The sequence below is a fragment of the Pezoporus flaviventris genome, unplaced genomic scaffold (genome assembly GCF_033815535.1).
Source record: "Pezoporus flaviventris isolate CSIRO_AGI_PZ_B2104156 unplaced genomic scaffold, CSIRO_AGI_Pfla_v1 ptg000041l, whole genome shotgun sequence".
Taxonomy (NCBI): Eukaryota; Metazoa; Chordata; class Aves; order Psittaciformes; family Psittacidae; genus Pezoporus; species Pezoporus flaviventris.
Genome location: NW_026892589.1, coordinates 1,990,112 through 2,014,737, shown reverse-complemented (window position 1 = coordinate 2,014,737; position 24,626 = coordinate 1,990,112). Strand labels below are relative to the sequence as shown.

General features: G+C 46.8%; 1 protein-coding gene across 2 annotated transcripts; it reads right to left on the bottom strand.

The window, feature by feature from the left end:
• Positions 1-5,189: 5,189 nt before the first annotated feature.
• Positions 5,190-23,434, bottom strand: FBXO21 (F-box protein 21). 2 transcript variants are annotated; one of them, XM_061465780.1, is made up of 12 exons: positions 23,025-23,295; positions 20,323-20,458; positions 19,526-19,620; positions 17,648-17,769; positions 15,749-15,895; positions 14,829-14,962; positions 14,497-14,633; positions 13,554-13,730; positions 12,662-12,794; positions 9,908-10,098; positions 8,858-9,015; positions 5,190-5,842 (listed from the first exon to the last, which is right to left on the bottom strand). In XM_061465780.1, the coding sequence occupies exons 1-12, from the start codon at positions 23,267-23,269 to the stop codon at positions 5,664-5,666; spliced, it is 1,854 nt and encodes a 617-aa protein (XP_061321764.1). In that variant the 5' UTR covers positions 23,270-23,295; the 3' UTR covers positions 5,190-5,663. The 2 variants fall into 2 exon arrangements, 1 of the variants encoding a protein (XP_061321764.1); XR_009745661.1 differs by lacking the exon at positions 5,190-5,842 and adding an exon at positions 9,701-9,813 and having other exon boundaries at positions 8,880-9,015; positions 23,025-23,434.
• Positions 23,435-24,626: the final 1,192 nt, after the last annotated feature.

Sequence of the window (24,626 nt, the reverse complement as noted above, 5' to 3'; positions counted from 1 at the left end):
CTGGCAGGGACACATCAGCCTCCCACCGGCACCAGGGAAGAGGAAACTGCATTCAAGAGACAAGGCAGTGGGGCTCAAGCCAGCTCCGGAAGCACAGGAGGCTCGGGCAGCAGGTAGCAAGTCAGTGTGGTTTATTGTTTTAAAGCGAAATAGAAACAGGAAAGGAACCAGACCAATCCCAGCCGGCACCTGCCCCAGAGCAAACAAAATACCTGCTTCTTTAGAAAATAAATAAAGGAGAAAGGGGAGATGGCCCCAGGCTGCAACCTCAGCAGGGTCAGGAGGACCCTGGGGCTCAGGAGCCCTCCCCCTTCAGGTGCGGGGCAGCAGTTCTTCATCTAATGTGTCTCCATGCCCAGCCCAGGCATCTCCAGCTGAAAGGAGCAGGGTAGGAGAGAGGGGTAACGAATGCACCACTCCATCCCTGCCTACACGGGCAGGCCCTGGGTCCGGATGTTGGGGAAGAGCCACAAGCCAGGCAGGTAGGGCCCATGGAGCTGTGACACCCATCAGGGATGCTCAGAACCCGCTCTGAGGGTCAGGACAATTCCCTGAGCAACCCAACGTGAACGTGAAGTTGGCCTGGGAGGGATCAGAAGATCGCCAGGGGCTCTCCTCCAACCCCCAGCAGTCCTTTCCTGCCCTCACCCTCCTGCACACGGCAGCAGAGCCCCAGTGGGTGCAGCTCTCCGTGGCTGCGGTGCAGGTGCTGGGGGCTCTGGTTTTGCTGTAAAGGCTGGGGACAAACTGGTACGTTTGGCACAGAGGCCACGCTCTCTGCATGGCCTCAGCTCTGGGGGCTGTTGGGTTCCGCTGTAGTGCGTCCTCACCAGCCCCATGGGTCAGGATGGATCCCAAAAGGATGGGGCACCATCAGCTGCACCTTCCCCTGCCCCCGGGAACAGGGCCCTGAGCAGCTCTTCAGCCCCTCTCACAAGCAGCAGCACACCAAGACAGTGCCCTGGGAGGGACAACAAACCTGCCCCAGGAGGCTACTGCCCACAGCCCTTGCTGGAGGAGATCTGGGAATGGCACCAACTGTATGACATTCCCAAGCCCCCAAAATCCAGTGGCACCACTGCCTCAGCTCTCTGTGCCACTGTCCTGACGATCCAGACAACAATTACTACCTGCTTCCTACCCCATCCCAGCCTACTTTCATCCTCTCCATACATCTCTCCTTCACCCTCCTGAAAACCATTTTAACATGATAGCACCCTAGCTGTCCTGTCCCCAGGACTCAGAAAGAAAAGGGAGAAGATGGAAAGGCATTCTCCATCTGCATGGTGCTCCATGCTGTGGGAAATTCACCCCTGTCTCCAGGAGACTCAGGACCAGAGGACTTTGGTACTGCACCAGACCAACCTGGCCAGGCTTTCTGCCTGGTGAGATGGTGGCAGGTCAAGTCAGACAAGAGAAGGGCAATTCCACCTTCTCCAGAAAGCAAAGTATCCCTTCTCCCCAAATGAGCTCTGCACAGACATGACAGATCACAAAACACGTGCACCATCTTCAACATACGTACATCCACAAGGACCCAGACATTACTCACAGACACAAGGAACTTCCAGGATCCACTGTTTTCCTGGGGAAATGGTGACTGCAAAGATGCCTGTGCTGCCAGGGAAGGAGGGACAGAAGAGCAAACACCTAATGTGACCTCCACCAACCCAAAGAGGCGTCACCCAGCAGTGCTGGACCTCGGATGCTCAGCCCATGGGAACTGAAGTGCATTTCAAGATGTTCTCAAGCAGGGATAGAGAGGTATCCTTGTGGCTCTTTTTCCTTGGCCACACTGGATCCTTGGGCTGGGGTCCCCGACAGCTGCCAATAAATACTTACATGGGAATTCCTCCTTGTCAAGACTCAGCCTGTAGCATGCAACACAGTCTACCCCACAAGCAGCACCATAGGAGGTGGCTGGCATGCCTGAGCAAACAGGAACAGAAAGGGGAGCCTTTACACACCACTTCCTTTGGTTTTGTCTGGATCCCAGAATTGGCCTGGGACCCTGTGCTCATGTTGTGTGGTGCCTATTGCAGCTCCTCCAGTCTCCTCTGAATTTGGCACATACAAGGCTGTGTTGGCACTGACGTGGTCTGTGTGGCAAAGCAGGCAGGCAGACCTGTAAAACATTGCTGAAGGGATGAGAGACTTCACTTACAGGCTGCTGGCTTCCCTGTGCCTGTCCTCTACTGTGACACTCTCCTCTCGCACCCCATGCAAAACTGGAAATGGCTAAAGTCTGTGGGTGGGGGAAGACTGGGAGAACCTCATGAAGAGCAGTTCCCACGTTTCCTCCTTGTTCAGACTCTTTCCATGATATAAACCTAGAGTGGCCCCAGCAAGGTGGGTATAATGGGGTCTGTTGTACACTGGGACCCACATCCTAAAGCACACAGCACGTTTACAAGCGGGTTACATGTGCATCGTCCAGTACCAGTTTTCAGAGCAACTCTGGGTAGCTTTCTGTTGATGCAGCCTCTTTTGCTAAGGACTCCTGTGAGCTCAGTATGTGGCAATCCTCTTGATGCACTTGAGGGGGGCAAGGTGGCAGACTGCCTGTTTGGCAGAGAGGAGTAGAAAGCCTCAGGAAGCTCACCAATATCTATGCTGTTACAGAGCAAACCTCAAAGCTGAGGCTGGGAATGGGGAGCCCAAGCCCTGCTCCTGCATGCCTGTTTTCAGCTACCAGCATCAACCTTGTGACTCCAAGGTCCCATTCCCAGCCTTGCATCCCTGCCAGGATTCTGTTTTCAAACCTCAACTAGGGTTGGAGGGCTGGGGGCCACCAAGAGATGGATTTTATGATTCTGCCTAATGACTCCTACCTGGCTTTCAGCTGGGTCCATCCTCCTTCCATTGAATTCTTTAGTCCCTTCCTTCCTCCCTCCCTCCAAGTTCATCCCAGTACAGACATCTTTAAACACAAATACCTACTTCGAGTACAGCACCTTCACCATTCCTCAGCACTACCCACACAGGGCTGTTCTTCCTAAAGCACCAAGATCCTGCACACCACCACCACTCCACTGGCAAAAGTGCTGGGCTTTCAACATTTATTTCTCATATTAATCAGTGCTTAATATTCCAATAGGATGGCATGCAGTTCAAGCATTCTTTTAAGAGGAGGGCTGTGGGATTTAATGTGGGGATACCTGAAGTGCTATAATAGAGCATCCACCTAACTCTACAGGGCACAGTACCTAATTCTCATCTTTGAGATAACTACTGTACTGCAAGTGGACAGTGACAGGAGACACTAACTGCAGTTAGTCTATAGACATTGCTTCAGAAACCACAGACATGAAGGTTCTGTGTATGCACAGACACTGTGTCACTCTGTACCCCTGTAATACCTAATCCCAGAGGAAAACCTTTTCTGCAGTGGTTTTGTCTGGAGCTTTAAGTCATGTTAAAATTCATGTGCCTTGAGCTGCTGAAGCTCTTCCCTTCTGGGCAGCAGAGTGTGCACTCCCCCCAAATCCATCCTCTTTTGGCAAAAAGGAAGAAGGCCTCAAGCTGCAGGAATTCACATCTCTCTTTCATACACAGTCTGGCTGACTCCAGGGCTGGCCAGTTTCCAGTCACAATCCCACTGTATTGCATGAATACCTACAGATTGGAGATGGCAGCAAGTGGAAGCTCCCCATACATCAAAGGGATTTTCCCCGAGGCTGGACAGTCATGAGTGGCAGGGTGTGTGGGAGAGTATGGGCAAGTATCTAGTCCAGTGGGTCCCTCCAGTGCTTTGGAAGCACTGGAGATGGAAGGCAGCTGTATGGAGTCCCCTATGACAAGCTGCAGAAACTGCTGAAGGAGAGGGTGAACTGAGAGTTTGCTGAGGTGAAAGCCATCCAGCTGGCCTTGGACACTGCTGAATGAGAAAAGTGGCCAGTACTTTACCTCTATACTGACTCATGGCTGGTGGCAAATGCCCTGTGGGGGTGGTTGCAGCAATGGAAGCAGAGCAGAGGTAGGCTGCTGCACCTTGCTGTGGCAAGATATTGCTGCCTGGGTGCAGTACCTGGTGGTGAAGGTATGCCACGTAAATGCCCATGTACCCAAGAGTCAGGCCGCTGAGGAACACCAGAACGACCAACAAGTGGATAAAGCTGCAAAGACTGAAGTGGCTCAGATGGAGTTAGACTGGCAACATAAAGGTGAATTATTTTTGGCCCGGTGGGCCCATGACACTTCAGGCCATCAGGGCAGAGATGCAACAGAGATGGGCCCGTGACCGAGGGGTGGACTTAACAATGGACACTATTGCCCAGGTTATTCATGAGTGTGAAACGTGCTGCAATTAAGCAAGCCAAGGGGTTAAAGCCTCTTTGGTATGGAGGACGATGGTTGAAGTATAAATATGGGGAGTCCTGGCAGATTGACTGTATCACACTGCCACCAACCCGCCAAGGCAAGCGCCATGTGCTTCCCATGGTGGAAGCAACCACCGGGTGGCTGGAAACATACGCTGTGCCCCATGCCACTGCCCCAGACACTATCCTGGGCCTTGAGAAACAAGTCCTGTGGCGACACGGCACCCCAGAGAGAAGTGAGTCAGACAATGGGACTCATTTCTGGAATAACCTTATAGACATTTGGGCCAAAGAGCATGGCACTGAGTGGGTATATCACATCCCCTACCATGCACCAGCCTCTGGGAAAATCCAACGGTACAAGGGGCTGTTAAGAACTACACTGAGAGCAATGGGTGGTGGGACCTTCAAACACTGGGAGTTACATTCTTTCCATTCTCCTTCCCATCTCTCCTGGAGTGAGGGGTGAAAGACTGACCTCAAGGTTTCCATGAAACAGTGCCATGAGATTCAAAATCATCCTGGGAGCACTCACAGCTGTGCCACAGATCCTGCCCTGGACATAAACGATGAATAGACCAAAAACCAAAGCAAGAACATGGACTGCATATGTTTAGCAGGCAAGGGAAAGGGCTAGAAGCTCATCTTCAGCATTAGGAAAGTTTGTGTCATCAGCAAGGTGGCCAAGTTGACCTCAGTGTCACCAGGGCTCTGGCCACCCCTGGAAGCTTAGCTACTACTGGTTTTGTTGCTGGGGCTCTTTCCCAGGCCCATAAGGATATTCAGAATTGGAATGGTAGCTCTATGAACAATCAGACTACAGAGGGGGAGCAAAACCTGACCAAGAATTCAGACCGGAGGAGACAACAGTGAAACGTAAGAGACTTTAAAAACTATCACCTGCATGAGATTAAAACATTAAAAAAACCCCAGAACACAACCAAACAAAACCCACATCACTGCAAGGACAAGCAACTTCCTTCCCTGGAAGAGTGACTTCTTCCATATTCCACACCAGGGATCTCACCGAGTTGACCTTCTAGGCAAGACAATCACAGAACAAGTAGTATGTGCAAATCCTTCCAGAGGACAACACGCTTTCCAACATGACCGTCCCTGCAAGATCCTTAAGCTTGGCCTCAACTACCAATGTGTCCCTGTGCCTCTGGGCCAGAATGGGCAGGCAGGCAACAGAAAGATGCTATAGCACCAGTTAACAAAGTTCAATGCAATTTTCAATGCATTAAGCCAAAGGATTGTCACCAAACTTGCCTTCCATGCAAGTTTTGCAAAGAGGGTAAAGCTACACTCCAGCTGCTTCTGTCCTCATGGTGCCTTTTGCATTCACTCCTTGCCTGAATTGTAGATCTTCTGAACTGTAGCACGTGTGAGCTCCAGATCCTCTGGGTACCGAATTTCTAGCTCAGTATTTGCTAGGTAGTGAATGCCAGTAAACTCTGAGAAGTAGCGGCCGATGTCAGGATGAGGGATCTCCCGAGGCTCAGAGTTGTAGTCCAGGTTCTCTGTTAGGAAAGGGAACAAGGGGTTATCACCTCATAAAATGGCCTACTGCAAGGCAATAAATCCTGCCTCTCTCTTAAGTCTTGTTTCTGTCTCTACAAACACCACATCTTGACTCTTTAAAGACAAAAAGCTAATCCAGGAAACTACACAGAGTGCACCACTACAGTTGCTCCGTAGTCTCATGTCCTAAAAGATGCTGACCCCATCTACTAGCAGTATGAAAACTGTTTTATGCCTGAGACTACACTGTCTGGCATCAGGTTAAAGTAGCAGGATGCTGGCCTGCTCCTGCTCATTCAGAGGTCCTGGTTGTAAGCACAGGGAGAAGCTGCCACAGTGAGCTCTCTGCCACAAACCCCATGAGAGATCCAGTTGCTAGAGGAGATCCTTCTCAGTTGCTCCAAGGGGAGGCTGACTGCACAGGGTTGTCCTGGCGGAGGAGCTGAGTGCTTTCTAGCTCTAAGTCACCAGCCTGGTTTCAAGCATCTCTCACACAGCAAAATGAACTTCCCTAAATCCAAACTTCTCCGAGTTAAGAGAAAAATCCCTAAGAACACCACACTGATTCCTTCCCAGGGCAGCCCATTTCCTCCTCTGCACAAGATAACCTGACTAAGCACAACAGTAGAAGCACTGGCATTAAAACACAAAGGGAACCCAAGCTGAGGGCCCCTTTGCTCCTGCAGTGTTTGCATAAAGCAGTGTGACTGGGAGGCAGCCCAGCACTAAATCACACGTTCAGGTGCCCTGCAGCAGTCCCCAAATGATGCCAGTTCTACCAGCACGGTGCCAGACACACAGGTAGAAACCAAAGCTGCTGAAGTCCCAAAGCCTGACTGATCTGCAAGGTAGGGTGGGAACGAGATGGGATGCGTTCAGGAATAATTCATGTCTCAAACTATTCAGTTCACTACAGACAGCACACAGAAGTTGTATTAATCCATACAGGTGCTTTGAAGCTACTGTAGGTCTGTGTGCAGCCAAAAGCACAAGCACTTTCTAACACTTCAGTGGGCTGGTGCAGTCCTTGCAAACTACCTTGTTTGTATACTGCACCACTGCAGAAGACAACTGACACTCCAATATGCTCTGCAGAAGCACAGCTGAGCACTGAGCTGTGAACAGAGGGAAAAACACTGTGATGAAACAGAAGCTGGCAGGGGAGAAGAGTCTGAGTTTGGCACTAGGTGGGGAGCCTGAGAAACATGCTGAATAGCATGTTCTGAGCCAGGTACCTGGCCTGGGCTGCCACAGAGCAAACAAAAAAGGCGAGAAAGGACAGGTAGACATCAAACTCACTGTATGAAGCAGGTGGTTTAGAATTAGCTACCGCTCAACCTACAAATATACAGGAAGGACTCAAACTGAGGTGCAGTTATTTATAATAAGCTTGAGGTTATTTCTGAACTGCTTAGATAAAACTCTGCATTACTTAAGATTCTTTCAGTAAAAAACTATCACCCCCTCCACAAAGTCAGGTCAGTAAGTTATGAAACTGACCCTTCCCAAGTGATCTGAGGATCTATTTTAGAGGGGATTTCATCAGCAAGATTTCAGCAAGCAAGGACAAACCTTTCAATAGCAATATCAAACCAGTTATATGCCACAGACACAACAGTGTCACCTACAGCTTGGCTAAAATACACTGTCCTCTAGAATCAGTATTATATTTTTTGTCTAATTGCTTATAAACAAGTATGAGATGCATATTTTATTATATATTATGAATAAATTATTCTATAGTTCTTCCCTGTGAGGGTGCTGAGGCACTGGAAGAGGGTACCCAGAGAAGCTGTGGCTGCCCCATCCCTGGCAGTGTTCAAGGCCAGGTTGGACACAGGGGCTTGGAGCAACCTGCTTTAGTCGAAGGTGTCCCTGCCTGTGGCAGAGGGTTGGAACTGGAGGAGCTTTAAGGTCCCTTCCAATCCAAAGCATTCTATGATTGTATGACTCTATAGTTTAATATCAAGAATTTTTGGTCTTTAAGAGCTTGAGAGGTCAAGTACTGCCTAATAAGAGCCATAAGAAGCTGCAATATGCCCAGTCCCCACTTCATCTACTGAATATAAAGCAAGTCTCAGGACACCAGGAAACACCTGCACTTTACACCTGCAAAGGTAGGAGAGTGTCCCTTCCTGTACAAACACCTCTTGGTCACATATAAGGGATTAGGATGTTCTAGAGAGCACCCCTAGTGAAAGAGCTGAACTGCATTTTGTTCAGCATTTCCACTCCAGCAGCTTCCATGTCTCTTAGCAAAATACAATCAGGCTGTGCAGCTGTCCTGCCAGCTGGATGGGATGCCTCTGGATCAGAGGGAGAAGAGCAAACATGAGGCAAAGGAACACTCTGTTTACAGCATACAGAGTTAGATTTATTATTTTTCCTTTTGAACCCCAGTTCAACACTTCCTCCTGTGTCCTAACCTCATATTCTGTCCAACAGACAAGAATTTCCTTTCTTATGGTATACTGCATGAAGAGTGACAAAGATTTCTACATTGCTTTGCAGTTGCAGAGACACTAATTTTTGTCCTGGTTTTATGCAAGGTGGCACTAAATCCATGCTACCTGTGCTCTTGGCACATAGTGTCTTGATGACAGCTGCTCAGAACCATGCCCTGACAAGTGAAGCTTATTTGCTCCCTCACTAAATCCTGTTTTGAGGTCCTGCCCAAAGCACAATATGATTTCAAAGAGCAAGAGCTACTGACAGAACTTAAGAGTGCAGTAAAAGATGAGTGACTTCTTTCAAAAGCAACAATCATGGTTTACACAATAAAAACAATCACATCCAAAACACGCTTCTTGGGCAAGAAGAGATTACACCAGAGTGGTCCTTAAAATTCATTCATGGAGAGCAAACAAAGCAGGCCATGATTCAAAATCATTTTCCTTCCTACCTCAATCTTAACTTACAGTTTATCTTTCATACTTAAAAGAGTTAATCCCTTAAACATCCCTTTCTCCTAATGTACTTCTAAAATGGATAGTAAACACAGGAGACTTACTCACCTTGAGCAGCATATCTGCAAGAGCCATCTTCCACTAGCACATTGTAGAAAGGCTGGTGGGGGCCATGTGGAAGGCTGTGGACGTTCATGTTCCGGATCCATTCATGCCCCATCATGCAAGCAGGATCCCATCCGTAAATCACACAGTTGTAGCCATATCTAAAGAAATAGCACACCAAAGACTGTGAGAGCTCCAGAGCCAGCTCTTGTCTCTCAAGACTAATACAGCACAAACAGGACAGGAACCTCCAGTCAGGTGGCACAAAAAGATTGTGTGTGTATTTGGAGGCTGGAGAAATGACCAGGAGTGACTGGATAAACAGACAGGAACAAACAGCTGAGGACAAAGGAAAACTAAATGTGAGCAAGGAAAAGAGAATGGGAAAAAGACTCTAAGCCAGCAAACAGAAGAACAGGAAACAATAGAGAGGGAATCGACCATCCTACTGTGTTGTGCAATGACTCTGTGCCCATCACACAGATGTGGTAATCCCAGTACTGAACTCTCAGAACCAAAGCCATCATTATTTTCAGCATATTTATGTGATTCATCATGAGGTATTGTAACTGTCACTACTGATGCCCTTAAATATGTCCACATGTCGAGTCAGAGAACTAGCTGAAGCAACACAGGGCTAGCATGTCACTCTGACAGAGTGGTAGAGACAGGGACACAAAGCCTCTGTGCAATGCAGGAAGAGGGGATAATAATAGCACAGGGAAAGATCCATAAGCTGTCTTAGGAATCTTACAGTCTCTTCTGAAGTAGATTCTGTTCCATGGTCCCTCATCAGAAACTGATTACTGATGTTTCTTCAAGAGCTCTGGGCTGTGGAAATTTTACCTCTGCAAGCAAACAGCAATGAATGCACTTGCTCTCAAAGGACGGAACTGCTCCCATTTTCCTACAAGGTGCATGGCATAGATGCAAATGGCATTTTCCATTCCATGTATCTCCTTGGCAGATAAAACATCTCATTACTGTCAGAACCAACACCTCTGCATTCATCCTTACAGCCTGCTAATGGGGGGAAGGTTTTGAAGAGCTCACCTCTTGTGTTTCATTATCAGCCCAATGGAAAAGCAGACCTCTTTGTGCTTCTCATCTGAACGGTGCTTCACCTCAGGTCCCACCTCCTCCTTCCGCCGCTCAATGTGTTCCAGGGTGTGTTGAACTAAGTACCCAACAGCCCCATGCTGGGAGGGGTCCAAAGCCTGAATATGTTGCAAGATGTCCAGAACCTTCAGCAAGCAAGCCAAAAAGACAGATTCAGAACAAGTCTCTAAAGCAGCCCAATACTTACATATATATACAGATATATTACTCAACTTAGCTGGGTCTAAGCGCCCAGGCCTAAGTGCCAGTCCACTACATGAGTTTTCCACACAGGACTAAGAACCTCTGCTCTACGTACACACTTCCAAGTAGTTCTTTACACTTGCTTAGCTTGCAGAAACTGCACAGTCCTCTCCTTTTCTAATTGTAAAGCTCCCTACTTCCAAGGAAGGGCACTGTTGAGCACAATAACTCCTTAAAACTAAGTCATACAAGCTAGTCATGTCACATTTTGTGACCACAGGGCATTGACAAGACTGTTTCAAGGTTTCTGGAATGTTAATACTGTTGCTAGTCTCCTGACCTGCTCCTGCAAGGTCATCCCAGATGACTGCTGTACTTGAGAAGAAGCATTTTAGTTTAAAAGAGTTCCTCAGCATGTCTGTGGGAGCCTGATGGAGGAAAAACAGGGCAGCACAGAAGGAAGGGCAAAGAATCTCTGTGATGCTATACCACATAAAGGGAAAAAGAGACACAGAACCTGCTCTCTCAGGATGACTGAGGAACACCAACTCTAAAAGTGCTCTCAAAGTAGCAAACCAGAACACCAACCCACCCACCAACAGCCTCTGGCACACTGCCAAGCATCCACTGCCAAGTTTGTTAGAGGCACGAAATACAAGTTTTACTCTTGTTTTTTGTCTTCCTCCTTGTTCTTAATATAACTACTGTCTAAACTGGTTGGGAAAAGACAGACATGTCTGTCCCAGCATCAAATACCTCAAGTGCTGCCACATTTCAGCACCTGGCAAAGGGACTGTCTCCTTGATCATACAAGGAAGTTTTGGTCATTCTAAGTTCAGAGCAGCAGCAGCAGAACAGAAATCTCATGCTGTTGAGCATGAACATCAGCCAAGAGGTGGATAAAAACAGATTCAGAGAAAGAACAGGTGAATAAGACGGCATGAGAAGCAGCAGAGCTCAGGCTTCTTGGCCACCTTAATTCTTTGGCTGGCATCTTGAGAAGGATGAGAAAATCCTGGAAAATCCTACAGAAAGGGGAAGGCCTGACAGTGACCAGAGCTGCCAGATTCTTGGCTATTTAATTTACTGTTATTTGCTAACATTTAGGACAACATTCTGTGCGACTTGGCTTGACTTTTAAGATTTTGTACCACTTGCCATAAATCTGGCAGACCTCTATTAAATCTGGTATCTTCTCTTCTGTCAGACATAGAGCATTCTCTCTGGCTGGCTAAAATCCTACCCAACAGCCTGGAACGACTGGATGCAATACTGCAAAGTCCAAATTTGCACATTTTCAGTGCATCTGGCAATGTGCTGCAGAGAAACCATATGAAAACTCAGCCATGATGTTGTATTATTTGCTCTGAGGGGCAGCAAAACGCAAGTAGGCAAAGCCTTGGTGCTTTACAAATACATCACTGAGTGCCAGAAAGGGGAAGGAAGATCTTGAAGGGGCTCGCTTAGCTGTCCCCTACATACATACAGTTGCTATTTCAGCTTAGTGAGTCCCCTCTGTACACAATGTCTTAGTTCGTGCTGGTTTTAATGTGGTGATCCTAAAATTTGCTGGTATAAGAAAGCAAGGGCGAGCTCAGCACAGTTTGTTCTTCAAAAAGAAGGCAGCTTCTCCAGCAGTCCTGAACTTCAGTGACCTTGGTGGAAAGAGCTTTATCATCTGCTCAGCTGTCCAGCCAGTAATTCTGCCTCCTCACCCAAACTTCACTTCTGGAAATGGCACAGGCATTGTCCATGTGCATGAGCTTCACTGAAGCAGTACAAGGAGTTTTCACTAGGGAACACCTCTTTGCTGTAGTGACACACTAAAGAAAGGGTACTTTGAGTTACATACTTCTTCCCTGGGCCTTAATTCAGTGAAAGGCACAGAGATGATCTAGACAACTTAGACAACTTGTAAGACTCAGCACCTTCTTTCCCACATTCACAAGACAGCAGCACTCAAGTTGCTAAGGTAAAGGTGGGATTAAGAAAGAATCCCAAGGACAAGAATATTTAGTTGCTTTTTCACAAGAGCCACTGACTGTCTGCCTAAGGCTTCAGAGAATAGCTTTGGTTGTATTTTTAAAAGATAATTTCCTGTAACTTTTTTAATAAGGTAATTGATTTTATATGAGCCCAGCAAGAGTTTTACCACCACTACCAAAAACCAGGCATAAATCAGAACGCTCTTGTAACTTACAGCTAAAGTCCATAGCATTGGTTGCAAGATAAGCTGTCAGGCTTGGGCAGTAAATCATAAATTATAACTCAGACTTGATGGTGCTCACAAGTTTCCTCTAGGGCAAGCAAGCAAGCATCATCCTGCTTTCCCTGCTTCACAGAGTAGAAATTGATTCTCTGAAATGTGATAACTCATTCAATTGTATTTATCACAGAAACAACTCGTGGCAGACTGTAATGCAAGCTGACGTAGTCCAAAAATCAATAGACCAGTGTTAATAGTACTTAGTCTATCAGAAAACATACAACCAAGTGGCAGGGTACCTTTTCTGGCCAGATTCCCAGGTGGAAGTATAACCTAGCTTGGAGCATTAGATGCTGCACATTGTCCGGATACATGGCCAGGTACAGATCCAACGAGTCTCTCAAGAGTTGGTAAGACTGATCAGTGCTTTCTCTGCCAGCAAAAAAGAAACTGAGTGGTAAGACTAGCTCTTTAACCCCTGTCCCCAGTACTCTGATGTACATAGACAGTCACCAAAAATGATGCCACAGGTACAGGCATGCTCATTCAGTGACTCTAGCACTGACCATCACTCATAGCATCCAACAGCCTGCTCAGCAGGAAAAAATGCTACAACATGACTTCCGATTGGAATCTATCCTCCCACTTCATTGATATTCCACTTGGTCAAACAATCCTACATGTATAATTAGCTCTCCAAGCCATTTCCTTTTGAAATCTGCTTTTGTACCCCTACCTTAATTAACCCTAAAGCAACTCTTTCACTCTGTGATTTCTGACTATGTGATTATCAGGGGCAACTGAAAACAAACCCAGATGTTTGTTACAAACATACAAACCAAACATATCTCTAAAATTGCCCATTTGAGCATGTGGATTGTGCTTACCAGGTCATAATGAAGGTCTCTATTCAATGATGGACAGTGCCTATCAGCTTTTCACAAAGCAAAAAGAGACCTGTCCGTTTCCTTGGTGAGAACTAGTTTTATTAAATATTCTTCTTTCCACACAACTGCAGGTGATTAAAAGCAACTAGAGAATGGAACATGGCATACAGAACTTAAAATCTCCTGGGGTGACTGACATCTTTCTAAAGCACTCACATACTGTGAGGAAGAAGAATCACATATGCAGACAGAACACTCTAGGCCCTTTTTTCCAGAGGCCAGACAGGCCCAGTGATCAACTCACCGCTTGCCAAGGTTTAAGAGATTCCCCACCATCCGCTGCAAGACCTCTTTTGAAGTCACCACTCCATAGAATTCTTCAGTCACATGGTGGCCAATAAGGTACTCACACTCCTTCACTGTCAGCTGCTTTCCCTTCCCAAAGGCATCAATGTAGGTGTAGTCAAAGATATCAGTGCTTCTAAGGAAACAAAAAGGGAGCTAAACTGTGATGATGGGTCTCATGATCCAGCAGGATTTCCTATTTCTGTGCTTCCCTCAGCACTCTGAAGCTTGTTTGTTAGCAAGTCTCACTCTTACCGCAGCTCTCGCCTAAAAAGAGATTACCTGGTACTTTCTCTGTCCTCTTAGCTGCTGCTTCAGATAAACATATATGGGAAGAGACAGAACAACTACAGGGACATTTCACTCCATCATGCCAGTTCTTTCCTTCAGGTTTGCTGCATCTATCGCTAGATTATATTATGAAGGCATACGCATATGACGTCTGAAGCCTAGTGCCAAAAGGGTCTCTTGGACTGCTGATGTCATTCACAAACCACAGAGTTCTGTAAACTGATCACGATCTGGTCAAAGACATGTTCTGTACTGACTCAGGGAATTAAATAAATGTCCAGAACAGCAGCAGTGGCCTGCAGCAACTGTTCTGTACGGAAGGTTAAATGAAATCAGCACCTTTTTTCTGCTTTTCAGCTTTTCATAATTTTCTTAAGTAAGAGAACCATTACCTCATGGTTACTATTATTGCACACAGGAAATCTGTTACCATTTAACAGCAGCATAGTTCAGTTCTGGGAAAACTTCTGTAGAGGTCTGATCTTTTTCTCCATATAGGTTATAATTACAGAAAGAAAATAATACAACATTCTGGTATAGGTCTGGACTTGTAAATCCTTTTTGGCTTTTATTACTGTGGGCATAACTTCAAAATTCAGCACGTCACTTACCCTTCCTTTCCTTGACACCATCGCAGCAGAAAATGGCTAGGGAAGTTCACCGGTTCAAGTCTGACTCCCAGCTGCCTGGCAATTGTTAAATACAGCACAGACAAGCTGATGGGGATTCCTGTCCTGCGGATCAAAACCTGAGGATAAAAGCATGATAAAACCATGAGGAATATTAAGAAAAAAACAGAAACCCCCAACGCTTGATTTTACAGATGAAAATACATCAACCTGACAGAGCATTATTTGTCTGACTATATTCAGACAGTTAAACACCATAAATGGATGCCTCAAGCTTTGTAGTCTCCTGGTTTTTTTGCCTGACATACACGTACCTGGTGAATGTATGAATTCAGGGAGTTGTAGTAATCCAGCTCGTTTCCTTTGTATTTCAACTGCTCATATAGGACACAGTTCATAGCATCAAGCACCTGCCGCTGAAGCTCCACTTCTGGGATCAGGATCTCTCCTAAAAATACATGTAATGAAATAAAGACTGAGGAAACAAGTGTACTTAACTTTCATGCAATGAACCTTATACCTGAATTTTGCCCAAGGACTAAGGACGCCAAGACAATTCAGATAGTGAAGAGACTAGCTGGAGTTTACCATGGCAGTGCTGTAGAGCTCTGCTCACAACATGGCCCGGCTCAGTGGATCACCCTGCAACTAAGCTGTGCCATAGCAATTCCTCGCTTCCTTCTGTGGCTGAAGGACTGGATCCTAACCACCCTGTGCCAGCATAGCACTGCAGCTCAGACACGTCACACTGTCTGGGTATGGGAAGAGTGCTTTCACTGCTTGGGAGCCCCAGGTTGGCCACACCAGATATACAGGTACAGACAGACCACCCATTCATCCATTTGACAGACAGCAAACATTTAATAGTGATTATTAATAAACCAAAGAGCAAGATGCTGCCCAACTTCTGGAGATGTTAAAGCACCTACCTTTTATCAGGACTACTTAAGTCTTCAGGTACAAATGGGGAAATTAAAAAAAAAAAAAAAGGAAAAGAGAACACCCCTCCTAATTCTTTTTGCTTAGACAGCATCAGATGGACTGACAACCCTGGGCTATTGAGACCCTGGGGCTGCTGCCTGACTGCTGGTTCAGGCAAATGTCAGAATATGCTTCCCAGGGAATAAAGTCCAACAGCTCTTTAAGCATCAATAACTCAACAGCTTCACCTTCTCCACCTGTATCTAGGCTTACAGAAATGCTCTGCAGCAAAGCCTGTGTTTATGTACAGTACCTGCCTTGGAAGCCAAGCTGGGGTGCCTCGGGTTCCTACTCCGCAGCACTTTGCGTACTTTATCTGTGATATCATCCACTTGTGCCTGGACACTTTTTAAGCAGATGTCTGACAGGGGGTTACAGTACTGATCAATTAAAACAGCACCTGCAAAAAACAAGCTATATAAGAAACAGGACTTCAGTTTTTTCTTGGCTTAGTTTCCCCTGCTCTAAATTCCAGGCATGCAGCAAGCAATTGCAGCAGAACATAAGAGCTTTCCTTTTAAAATCTGCAGTCATTTATTGGATTTGTCACATAAAATGCAAAGAATAAGCTGACATGAGAAATACCAATCCAATTCAATATTCTCCTCTCCACCATCTGGAAGGGAAAGCAATAGATTCATACATCGAGCAGGTATGCTGCTAGACCAGGCTTAACCAGCCAACCCTCTGGTCACACCTGGCGTCCTCCCAATCTACAATGGTTTTTATTCAGAGCCTGAAATCATATCAACTTCACTATTGCTTCAGTTCTGATTTCTTCTTGCCACATCCTCCATAGCTATCATTCCCTTTTCTGCTACATTCATCTTTCTCTTCCACACCTGCTCTCCATCTTCATGTCAGAAATCCACTATTACAGAAGAAACTGTCATTTTCCTTCTGCCCAAGCCCCCTCTGTCAAACTTCTGCAAGAAAACAATAGCCCTTTCTGAGAATCTTGTTTGTCATCTTGTCACCACTGCTCTTTCCCACCTTTTTTAACCTTTGGCATCAACTGTATTCATCTGCAAGAACTTTGCCTGGATGCAAAATTGCTCTTCCAGCTTCCCACATGCTTTGATAACATGTCCATGACAGGCCTGTATTCAAACCTTTCAGGAGGGGCCCAGGCAACGTCTTCTTCCACACAACCCCCCCCCCAAAGTGCTCCCCATGCTGACTAGGTGAAACTTCACAAAAGACTGTGTTGGTGCTTTAACAGTACCTCCACAGCAGACAAATGCATGTATTTGTGACCCATACGATCAAGTCACACAATTAAGTGCTTCAGTTATTTCCAGAAAAGGCTACTTCTAGCTTTCCCTTCTTTCCCTACCACAGTCTCTTCTTCAAATTCTATTGCCACTAACAAGAACCAGCTTTGGTGATAGAGACTCTTTAGTATGACATTTTTGAGGTACGTATCAGGAGTAAGGGACTCGTAGAAGCCACTGGCAGCTTTTGATCCATTTAGAAGACTATATTCTCCACAGAAAGCTTGAAGAGGAGAATAATTCACCAGACTGAGGACATGAATAGCAGAAAAGCCTTTTCTTTCCTCCTATCAGGTGCATGTGCCTTCCCACCCTTCGACTGGACTTCCATCCATCCCCCAGCGATACACTGCACAGCTTCAATAGCAAATATTTCCCGAGAGAAAAATCACAATGCACAGGCTCCAAGCTGTAACAATTCCCCCTGCCTGCAGGCTGCTCCTTGCTTTTATCTGAGAAGCTCTTGGCAAAGTAGATAAGAGGGAGCTGACTTGAAATCAAATCAGTTGGTCTGGTAGGCTGTGAGCCACTGTTAAAATGCTTCTGAAATGTCAGCTAATGAGGATGCTGAGCTACTGCTGATTGCTTCAATACATTATTCAAGACTCAAATAGAAGTGTTTAACATTTTCTCCATTGCTTTTCAGCTCATCTGTCCATAGGCAGTGATTCAAGCACACAGCACTGTCAGAAGCTAAGGTAATCCTGACATTCCCATACAACACTGTGCAACCACTGCAGGCTTTTAAGGATTTCAGCTACGTCAACAATGCAAACTTAATTCTCAGTCACTGTTTAAGGGCTAATTGAAATATAAGCAAGGAAGGCTCTTTCCAAGTAGAGGAGAAATGATGGAAAGCTGCCATTAGGTGCTCTTACCCTCCAGAAACGACTGCCGATCAGTTGGGCGCTGAAGATATTCCTTCAGGTTTTTCAGTATGTTCTGTTGCCGTAGGAAGTAGAGAATTTTCTTTGCATAGTACTTCCAGGTGAGACCTTTCCTGCACATTTAAATACAGAAAGCAGTACTGCCCTAAACAGGCACTTTAAGGGTGAGCATTTGGTTTCACTTTTCCAGTGAATACAGGTTTACAAGTTAAGACTATTGCTTTGCTAAATTAATTTGATAACACTGTTATAAGTGAAGAGTCAACCAACAATGAAGTGTTAAAAGGAAATTTGTCATCAAAAAAGCACAATATAAGCAAAACATTGCTGCTATCATCTCTCTTTTTTAACCTATCACCAATACGTAATCTTGAGAGGATACAGTATCATGTGAAACAACACAGATCCTAACCAAAGCAGCTCAGGAAGATCTGACTGAAGTCCTGATTTCATTAGTAAAACATTACCCTCTGACTGGATCCCTCCAGAGTCAATCTTAAAGTATCCTCTCACCATCAAAGCTCTGGCCTTTAGCAGTGGGCCATCTAGTGCCTCACTGAGCTGAGCAGTTCGGAATGGCACAAAGCCCTGGCCCCAAAAACCCAAAGGGAGAATTCTACTCATGCCCGTGCTTTGTCCCCGTTGTGTTTAAAACAAGACCAGTTTCCTTCTTCAGAAGCCACCCTCTGTCCCTGCTTACATTTCCTCTCCTCCAGACTGCAGGTCAGATCAGCCTTCTCCGTACTTCTGCACAGAACAATCATAACACTATCCTCTTTCCAATAAATCGGGATGCTCGACAGGGACAACTGCTTTATTGGGATATCTTCCAGGGAAATGATTTAGCCTAACGCTCCTGAATGGCAATAACTACAGTTTAATCAGGGTGTAATTAGCATCAATTCTGCTTTATGGGGAGGCATTTGGCCAGTGCAAAGGCTCAAAGGCTTTTTAACCAATTGTCAAATGAGAGATGTTTAGTCCCAGTTCAAACAGAGAAGGTAATAAAATGGATGTGAAAAGTCAAAAAATGAGATGATTGCCATTACAGTTATGTTCTTCCAAGCTCTACTAACAGTCCCTTTAACCAAGGCTATTAGACTGCATCAAGAGCAATCTATTGCTGCTTCGTATCATGGCAAGATCAGCATGGTTTATATGCTACCAGCAGAAAAAGCTTCAAGTAAAGCAGTGACTTATCTCGCCCAGTGTTAACCACGGTGATGAGAATACCCAGGCAGATGCAAGCCAGAAGTTTTATTGACCTGCTTGGCATTTCACCCGTGTGAATAGTTTATAGAGCTGCAAATTTTGCAATGGCTGAATTCAACTCAGTTGCTTATTTGCAAAGATTGCACTGACCTACTATAGCCAAGAAAAGCAACAAGAGGCAAAAAAAAAAGATGCTGTAGTTTCATGACACAGGGGTTCATACTTCTCATTGAGTATTCCTGCTTCCCTCCTGTCCTGTGTCCTCATCTGCAAATGACTTCAGCAAACTGATACAGGTTTAAATAAAGAGAAATGTGAGGATGTCCTTAAGTCAAAACTACTACAGAGAAAAGGATGCATGGACCGTCGTCCCGAGAGATGTCATGAACTGACAAGGAAACAAGCAACAAACAGTAACACAAAGCCAGAGGAACTCCTTCTTGTAGAACAGTCTTCATGGTTTCTCCTGGAAATATTACATTTGTTCTGAAACTAAACTCATAGCAATACTTCCCAGCTTTGGTAGGCCTGAGGATGTTGTTTTATGAGAGTTAAAGGAGGACAGAAGCTGAGGTCAGGCATCCACCACAGTGACATTCTCCTTCAACCACTGAAAGGAGAAAAATCCCTTCCATTCCTAACCCCTCACTCTCTTACCTTCCTTCCATGTTAAGGATACACATCAGTTCATCCTCAAAAAAGTGACTTGGGCACCCAAGAGTCTCAATGTCACTGAATCCATCACAGGGAACCTGCCAAAGCAGACAGTGAATTACGCAAAGTACAACAGATTCTTCTCAAAAGAACATAATTTAATAAGAGGTCTCAAAACCAAGTTTTCTCTAGGTTTTTAAGTTTGTGTGCCCAGCTCACCAAGTATTTATAGTCTCTAGTCTATGGATTCATTACAAGGATCCACTGAGAGCCCCATGGCAGCATCTTACAGCAATCTGAACTAACTACTACAGCGTTCAGGGTTCCTACAGTGGGTGTATGGAGCAGCACAAGCACGCTAGATCTTATGCATATCTCCAATTCAGTGAACCTGTGTCTGGTTGTGTTTTCAAATGACTTCTGACAACTTGCAGGACACATTCTTGCACAAGACCTGCAGCGAGATAGACTCATAGGCTGTGGTATGTGTCAACAAACTATTGGTCCTTCCGAAGTTCCCAGAGCCAGGTCTCAACATGCAGCAATGAGCAAAGAGCTTTTAAAAATGCAGCAGCAGCAGCTGAATGTCATATGCAGAGCGTGCTTTGGAATCTATGCACCTCTGCATTTTGAGCTCCTTCCCTTTTTGGCTGGTGATGGAGCATTTTCATACAAAGTGAAGAAATACAAAATTTCTGATGGCATAGTTGAAAAGATGTGAAGAGAGAGGGGAAGACAAACCAATAAAAACACTAAACAAGTAGCGGGGTTGTTGCACATATTTATACAAGATGACTTACATGTTCTGAAAAGAACCTTTTGGAGAATGAAGCTACAATTCTCTGGGCTTCCAAGCCAGCATTGTGCCGTGCTTTGTATTCTTCAAACCAGCTAACACCATCTGTGTGACTATAGTATTTCAGCAGCGATGGCCATCTACACAAGAAGACATAAGTGAATACATTCATTAGTATTTCCATATAACCAAGAACCTCCAAAGCTGTGAAACTTCACTTATTGTAAGCATGTGACATGAAGAGCTGAGACACTGCCAAGACACAGCACAACTTTAAATGTAATTGCATAAATTAAGCCAATGACTCAAGCACCAAAGCATAAACCCAAATGATTTTGTTGATTACTTTGATGGTTAGTTAAAATTAAGGTCTCCTGAAGCCTGTCAGCAGGAAGCCTTCAAAAGGTCAGACTTTAGATATTTCAATACCTAAATATCCTATACACTTTCAGTATGTCCTCTAGAGCTTTGCAAGATCAACAGGTATCATATTGGCAGACAAGAGGCAGTGTTTTATAATAAGTAACAAAGTATGGCATTCTGAAGCAGTATGACATGTAAACTAACTTGTCATCTAACAGAATGAGAATTTGTTGTCTCTGCTTTTCCTCCTGCCTTGTGGGTTTAATTAAAGGGATGCACAAAACAGAGCTCCCTCTATTGCCCTTGCTGGTGGCAACATCTACTGGAGGGAACCAGAATTCTGAAGACAAATTGTGACAGCTAAATGCTTTTGCTGTTCATTCTTAATGCAACAAATAATTATGACACCCCCCCCCCAACAAACATACACCTTCCCTGTAGAAGAAAGTTGTACCTGTTTTAATGAGTCCAAAAGTGCAAAAGCTAAAACACATTCCACAGTTTACTGAGCAGTGTTTCAAGGTTCAATTGAAAACCTAACTTCAGGTAATGTTATGGGGACTATTAGAGCCAGCACCTAGCGCAATAAAACACCAGCACAGCAATACCCACAGCTGCTCTGAACATACCAAGATCATTTGTGTATGAAACATGAAGAAGAACCACTGAAGATGGAAGACACCTGAGAGAAAGGCCTCTTGTAATTTATAGGGATGTTTATGTCACATACTGAGATGCTGTTAATATTAACTGTTTTTTACAAAACATTTTTTTTACATGGATTGCCTTAGACTTTTCAGATTTCATATATATATATGCATATGTATACTTTCATATATCTACATATATTTATTTTTATAACTAGAGAAAAGGCCAAATGTTTAAGCCACTACTTCTGTACAAAAATCATTACCAACTGACTCAACCACACAGTTATGTCCATCCACACACAGAGAATATTTTACTACCAGTTAATCATAAAACTCCAGTGCAATTGCAGGTACAAAATAAAGTCAAAGACTATCCAAATAACTTCCCATTACATAACAACCTCTCTGCTGATGGCTCCCCAGCCATTCACCTGCTGCTGAAATGTAGCCACGTCGTAATAACAATTACAATCATTTATTTTAGGATGAGAAAGAGTAATTTCTGGGGTTGAAATGATATTGAAAATGTTAGGAAGATGAAGCGCAATTACTCACGATGGAATCCAGCCAGGACGACAAGGTCAATGTGCAAACTCCTGCCAAAAGTTCTATTATCAAAGCCAGAGGAGGACAACAGCATGTGCTAATCACCCACCACACTCCATTTCAGCTGCTGGATCTCACCCATTTGTAACATTTCAGGTTCACTTCAGAAACCAGAGGCACTGAATTGGTGACAGGATCTGGCCACAGCTCAGTGAACTGGGGAAGCTGTAACGGTTCAGTAGCCTTTTTCACCCATGAAAAGAGAATAATTCTCTCATTTGAGGAAGCCAAGTGGCAATTAAGAAAAGCAATATTGCTACTTGTCCTGTGCCAAAACACAGACAAAACCAGGTAGCAGATGAGCATGCCCTATTCTAGATAGGCTGGCAGCCCTAGCGAAGGAGTGGTGTTTCTAGGACTGCTGAAAGCAGTGTAGCACAAGCCATACATCACTCAAGCTTTACTCCCAGCTAAAGTATTAACAGCTTCACCAATTACAACCCAACTCTGCTTTCACCAGGCACCCTATAACCACATTTGGGGGAATCTAAACTCAGGAGCAGCAGAAGTCAATCCAAAGGATTTTGGTTTCTGTGAAAATAGCTCTCCCAAAGGCACTACAAATAAGCACTACTGCTGTAACACATCAGCCCTGCAATAGGACAAGCCTTGGCAGTTGTTCTGGAAGCTGTTAGCTGCTAGTGGGGCCTGGGAGGCCCATCAACACCACCAGCGTGTGTGGCCCTACACCCAAACCAGTGCCAGACCCCAGGCTGCCTGTGGGGACTGCAGGCAGCCCAAGCGCTATGGAAAGGGCTGCAAGGACACATCTCCTCCGAGGGGCTCAGCTCGATCCCACCCCATGGGACCCAGGTGGTGAAGCAGCCCTGCAGCAGCCCCTGCTCGGGAAGGACATCCACATCTCACCCGTTAGATAACACCAAAAAGCCGCTGGGCTCGTCCAGCCCATGCTGGGCTCAGCATGCACCTTACAGAAAGGGAAAAGGGACAGGGATGGGGTGACGCGGGCCGCTCGGCTCCATCACCCCGGGAGCACCCGGGCCCTCCCAGCCCCAGGGGACCTTAGACCGGCTCCGGTGTGGCCCGGCCCCGCTGCCCCCCCCTTCGCCAGGCCGCGGGGCCCTACCTGAGGCGGAAGCGCTCCCGCCACACCTTGCCGCGGGGCTGGCACGCCTCACGCAGCCGGCGGCAGGTGCACGACACCCGCCCGATGTCGGCGGCTCCCAGCACGTCGCAGCAGAGGATCAGCTCCAGCAGCTCTCCCGGCAGGTCCGTCAGGCCCATCCTGTCACCGTCCGCCTCCGCCAAGCCCCGCGGCACCCCCGGCCCCGCTGCCGGGTCTGGGTCCGGGTCCGGGCCCTCCGCCGCCATCTTGGATGTTTACCTGCGCCCCCCCCCCCGCGGGAGGGGTTAGGGAGCGTCTCCAGCTTCCGGCGGGGGCGGGGGCACGGCCCGGGGAGCGTCTGCCAAGTGCCGCCGCCTGAAGAAGCGTAGAGCGCGGCCGCCCGTTCCCTTTGTAGGCGCTAGGGAGCGTCCGCCAAGTGCCGCGGAGCGGAACGCGCCGCTTCGCCTGGGTAAGGGTCAGTGGCGGAGCCTAGGGAGCGTCTGCGAAGTTCCTACCTTCAAGACAGGCGGTGTCTGCCCCCGTGGTGGGACCTCCAAAACGCCGTTCGCCCCGGCAGCAGGAGACCGGGGCCGGCTGCAGGGAGCCGGGTGGTTTGTGCCCGCCCGCCCTGGGCTCACAGGGGGTGTGTGGCGTTATCTGAGGTACCGCTGCCGCCATGGCTGCACGTTGGTACATGCACGCCTGAGGTGGCACCCGGGGTAATGCCGCCGCCATGGCGGCCGGGGCACCCCCGCGGGGGCTGAGGTAACCGCTGCACGGCGAGTGAGGTGACTCCAAGGTGGCTGCTGCCCTGCCCGGGGGAACGGCTGAGGTGACACCGCGGCCATGGCGGAGGTGAGAGCGCCAGGGTGTGAGGTGAGCCCGCCGCCGTGGCTGACACCATGGCGGTGTGAGGTGAGCCCGCCGCCATGGCTGAGGTAAGACCACCACAGTGTCCAGGGTCATGGCACTGCTATGGCCAAGGTGTAACTACAGCGCTGGCCAAGGTAGAACTACCGCTGTGTATCAGGTAACACTATGGCCGCGTTCCCCTCACCAGCCTGGCCCTGCAGGGCTCGCCGGAGAAGCATCCCCTCACTCCTGCACATGGATTCCTTCATCCTGCTCCTTGCGGACAGCTTCAGGATCTTTCTGTCCTGATCACATCCGTGTGCTGCTGCTCTTCAGGGAGCACTGGGATGTCTGTTTAAATAAAGGCAGATTTGTACCCCCTGCAACACCCCGTGTCAAAAGCCACACTGCTTTCAGGTTCACTGTCCTGGCCACATGCAGCCGTTCTCTTTGCCCAGGTCTCTCGGGTCCTGCTTGGAGCACTGCGGCTGTGTTCTTCCAGCTCCAGCACCAAAAGCTGCCCTGGGCTGTGTGCAGACATCCCTGCTTGCCTGGCTGTGGCAGTATCCTGACGGACATGCTATAGATGATGCCATGCCATGCTGTGACTCAGGTGACCTTACAAGAAAGTGTTTGTCTTGAAGATAAATACATATTGCTGATTTATAGTGGCCTGGCATTACAGGTAGCAAACCAGAGCAACCCTGAGACATCGGGAGAGCCATTCCAGCATTAAAACCTTAGAGAGAAGAGAAGAACGAGGTCTGATGG

Excerpts from the sequence above, each read along its gene's own strand:
- FBXO21 (XM_061465780.1), bottom strand. The coding sequence starts at position 23,269 with ATGGCGGCGGAGGGCCCGGACCCGGACCCAGACCCGGCAGCGGGGCCG. Across the intron at positions 19,621-20,322 it reads AAAGGTTCTTTTCAGAACAT|GTTCCCTGTGATGGATTCAG; the intron begins GTAAGTCATCTT and ends CTGCTTTGGCAG. Across the intron at positions 9,016-9,907 it reads CTGATAATGAAACACAAGAG|ATATGGCTACAACTGTGTGA; the intron begins GTGAGCTCTTCA and ends CTATTTCTTTAG.